Consider the following 4,763-nt stretch of genomic DNA (forward strand, 5'->3'; position numbering starts at 1 on the left):
TATATATATAAATTTGTATATATATATATGATTTTATATAAGAGTATATATATATATATATATATAAAATATATATATACATATACATATATATATATATATATATATATATATCTATATATATGTAAATATATATATATATATTTAAATATAAATGTATATATATAAATATATATATATATATATATATATATATATATATATATATATAATATATATATATATATATGTTTATAGATATGTATGTGTTTAAGATTTAAATTTTTTAGGAATGATATTATTTTGGTTTTATTTTCCTTTCAGGGTGATGATGAGTTTCGTCGGTGATGGGATGACTTTGGCTCTACTTACGGGCAAGGAAATAGGCGGCCCAGGAGTCAGCATCAAAGAAGAGCTCAGCGAAGATGTCATTGAAGATACATGCCTTGAAATAAAAGAGGAACCACTAGATGGGGATGAAGGGAGAAATGATGTGTGTAATGTGAATATAAGGCATGAATGTCATTTCTATTATGATCTTCATGATCTAAAACATGAGTTACATGCAAAAGACTCGAGTAACTTGGTTCACAATTGTAATGACATGTCAAAAGTGTCATTTAGGGCTAAGGACTGTGGGAAGACGTATTCATCAGATGGGGTTCAAGTGATGTATGAAGAAAGACAGAAGGAGGATGCACAACTAAAAGTGGAATCCAAAAGGAAATGTTTTGCATGTGAGGTGTGTGGAAAGGAATTGTCACAAAAGAGTCACATCAGCATTCACATGAGAGTCCACACAGAGGAGAAGCCATATAACTGTGAAATTTGCAACAATACCTTCTCACGAAAAAATAATTTGGTGAGACATATGAGAATACATGCAAGTAAGAAGCCATACAGCTGTGAGATTTGCAATAAAGCCTTTTCTGAGAGAAGTCATCTTGTAAAGCACACTAGAGTACATACAAAGGAGAAGCCTTATAACTGCAAGATTTGCAACAGTGCATATTCAAGAAAAAATAATCTGGTGAGACACATGAGAACACATACAAAGGAAAAGCCATACAGCTGCGAGATTTGCAATAAGGCCTTTTCTGAAAGAGGTCACCAAGTAGCGGCATTAGAGTACACACCAAGGAGAAGCCATACAGTTGTGAAATTTGTAAGAAGGACTTCACAGAAAAATCTAGTCTAGCAAGGCATGTGAGAGTACATACAAAGGAGAAGCCATACAAATGTGAGATTTGTAACAAGAACTTTTCGCTTAGAGCTAATCTAGTGAGTCATATGAGAATGCATACATAGGAGAAACCGTACAGCTGTGAGGTCTGTAACAAGGGTTTTCACAGAGAAATCGTTTGGGAAGTCATATGAGAGTACATACAAAAGAGAAGCCATACAGCTGTGAGATTTGCAAAAAGTCCTTCTCACATAAAACTAGTCTAGAGATCCATATGAGAATACATAGAAAAGAGAAACCATACAGCTGTGAGATTTGCAATAAGGCCTTCTATACAAAAAGTCATGTAGTAAGGCATATGAGAGCACATACAAAAGAGAAGCCATACAGTTGCGAGATTTGGAACAAGGCCTTCTCATAAAACTGCTCCATATGAGAGTACTAATAAAGGAGGAGTCATAGTGCTGTGAGATTTGTAATGTATTTTCATGGAAACAGATTATGGCGAATCAGATGAGAGTACATGAGAGTAACAATTTTTATTAATTAAAAGGTGTACACTTCCTCTTGATATTTATAGGAAAGAAATTTTCTAAATTTTGCAGGATCTCTTTATATATATATATATATATATATATATATATATATATATATATATATATATATATATATATATAGATATAGATATAGATATAGATATAGATATATACATAGGTATTACACCTTAATGTGTAGTTCTTTTTAACCATAAACTTTTATGCATTATGACTGGTATATGAGTCTCCACAGAATATTTATTTGGGCAAACTTGTGTCACTGATCAGGGCAGTCAGCAGCTACTCCTGGTTATAGCATTTAAGGAAGCTGCTCCTCTGCCACTTAATATGGTGAATGGAAGTTGTTGGCCATTTTAAAAAGAGTGTTTTAGCTTTGAACATGATTTTGTTATAATAGAAGAGGATACAAAATGTGTGTGTATTTATGCATGTCTTTTTTTATTAATGTTAATTTTATACAACCATTTATCTATCTTGATAGTTATTTATTGTCTTTTTATCTTTATTCATTAGTCTATTTTCTTTATTGCTATCTATATATTCAGATATATCCTCATCATATATATATATATATATATATATATATATATATATATATATATATATATATATATATATATATATATATATATATACTATACATATACATATATATATATATATTATATATATATATATATATATATATATATATATATATATATATATATATATATAATCGTAAGGATTGAACTTCCAGTCGGGAAGCGGAGGCATTTACGTGCAGCATTTACGTGCAGCAGCTGCAATGCTGCTTACATTGGAAAGACTTCTAGGAATCTTTTCATTTGTGCAGATGAACATAAGGGTGTTTCATACAGAACGGGAAGACCACTAGGGAAACCCATGAATTCCCCAGTGCGTGAACATTGTCAACAATATAACCATAGCTTGTCTAGACATGATTTCAAAATAATAGATTCATCATCCTTTGCTTTTGACCTCTCCATATTAGAAAGTTTGTGGATATGGAAGGGACGACCGAAGCTTAATGAATATTTAACCTCCACTAACATCGTATTGCTCCGCTCCTAACTACAATAGTTGACCCTGTCTGAAACATCCCTACATTTTCTATACATCCCAATGTTCCAATAATATTACCAAATGTAAACAGGAAATGACAAATGACAGGTGCGTTCGCGTCATTCTCTGTATATTTTGTACATGTTATATTAATTAACTATATCTCACAGTAATGTTATATTATTCAATTTAAGAATTATTATATTGTTTCTAGACCTACATAGTGATATGTCGTGTTGATATTGCAGCTAATCATTGATAATGGGTGACCAACTTTACACCCGAAACGTCTGACAATAAAGATGCTGTTCCCGATTAGCCTGGTTTATCTATTCAATATCATTACTATTATCTATATCTATATATCATATATATATATAATAATATATATATATATAATATATATATAATATATTAATATGTTGTGTGTGTGTTGTGTGTGTGTGTGTGGGTGTGCATGTGTATAATGTGTATTTGTGTATTTCTGGTGAAATGGCTGTAAGGTGTAACAGCTCATTCACATTTTTATATCCATAACAAGGAAAAATATTCTTTTGACACTTCACTTGCATTTCTATATGTCTCTGAGTTTATATAATACATATGTGTATGTATGTATGTATATATGTATAAATATATAAATATATTTATACATGTATATACATGTAATATCATACATCACTACATTAATAGTAATATATATATAATTATATATATATATATATATATATATATATATATATATATATATATATATAAAGGGGAGAAAATAAGGAAGGAAAGAAGGAAATGGGAAGAAATTGACAAAGGTTTCAGTAATTGTGAATGAGGCGTGAATGTTAATTGGACAAACCACCCAATGACTGAAACGAGCATGGATGTGTGTGAGTGGATGAATGTTTTATTTTATATTAGTTATACATTTTGTAAATGTAATCAGTGGTGAGGACACACCGTAACGAAATAAGCATGAAAGGAAATCACCCGTGAAAGACTGTGCGCGTAATAATGTCGCTTTACCGAGGAACAAACAATAATGAATGGGAGGAGTGGTAACTCCAGAGAAGCGCGGGCACGCCGTCTTACGAGGAGCAAGACAAGGAAAACGGCTTGCTACTCTGACAGCCAAACAGAGAGGACTATGAGCCTGCCCTCGTGCTTGACTGAAAATACGAAGTATTGGCTAAATACCCTTCGCCCACAAACCCTCGAGAGGCCCGGGGTGTGTGGACGGGAGCAGAACACAGGCGTAGGCGAGTGGGATACGTACAAAGTTGTCGAAGCCACCAGGGGAGTCGACGACGTCAACATCTCGTCTTCCTCCTCGACACGGAAAGAAAAAAGAACGCCGGACGAACTACGAACGCGAACTATGTGCCGAAAATGCGCAGCTTTGCGTAGTGATCGCCGGACGTAATAGTAGTGTGTGTTTTTGTGTTCACTGCCTCGTGACAGTAGTGTGTGTTTTTGTGTTCACTGCCTCGTGACAGTAGTGTGTGTTTTTGTGTTCACTGCCTCGTGACAGTAGTGTGTGTTTTTGTGTTCACTGCCTCGTGACAGTAGTGTGTGTTTTTGTGTTCACTGCCTCGTGACAGTAGTGTGTGTTTTTGTGTTCACTGCCTCGTGACAGTAGTGTGTGTTTTTGTGTTCACTGCCTCGTGACAGTAGTGTGTGTTTTTGTGTTCACTGCCTCGTGACAGTAGTGTGTGTTTTTGTGTTCACTGCCTCGTGACATATTTTGGAGTCCGCACATCACGTGCGTGGATGTAATATTCGAAATAAATATAAACCGTAAAATTCGTTTCCTGAACCCTACTTATGACAATCAGCCGAACAGAGAACAAAAAGATCACGGGTGTAATCGTTCATATAAATCTGGAAAATCAGTAAGAATAATGAATATAATTTTCATATGAACATTATCCCCCCTCATATATATATATATATATATATATATATATATATATATATATATATAT

The 4,763-nt window shown here is 33.3% G+C and overlaps 1 protein-coding gene across 1 annotated transcript; it reads left to right on the forward strand.

Annotated features, from left to right (window-relative positions):
• Positions 1–301: 301 nt before the first annotated feature.
• Positions 302–2,076, forward strand: LOC119568565 (zinc finger protein 112-like). The gene is made up of 3 exons (XM_037917107.1): positions 302–1,144; positions 1,661–1,691; positions 1,952–2,076. The coding sequence occupies exons 1-3, from the start codon at positions 308–310 to the stop codon at positions 2,074–2,076; spliced, it is 993 nt and encodes a 330-aa protein (XP_037773035.1). The 5' UTR covers positions 302–307.
• The last annotated feature ends 2,687 nt before the right edge of the window (positions 2,077–4,763 follow it).

The sequence above is a fragment of the Penaeus monodon genome, chromosome 44, assembly GCF_015228065.2.
Source record: "Penaeus monodon isolate SGIC_2016 chromosome 44, NSTDA_Pmon_1, whole genome shotgun sequence".
Lineage (NCBI taxonomy): Eukaryota > Metazoa > Arthropoda > Malacostraca > Decapoda > Penaeidae > Penaeus > Penaeus monodon.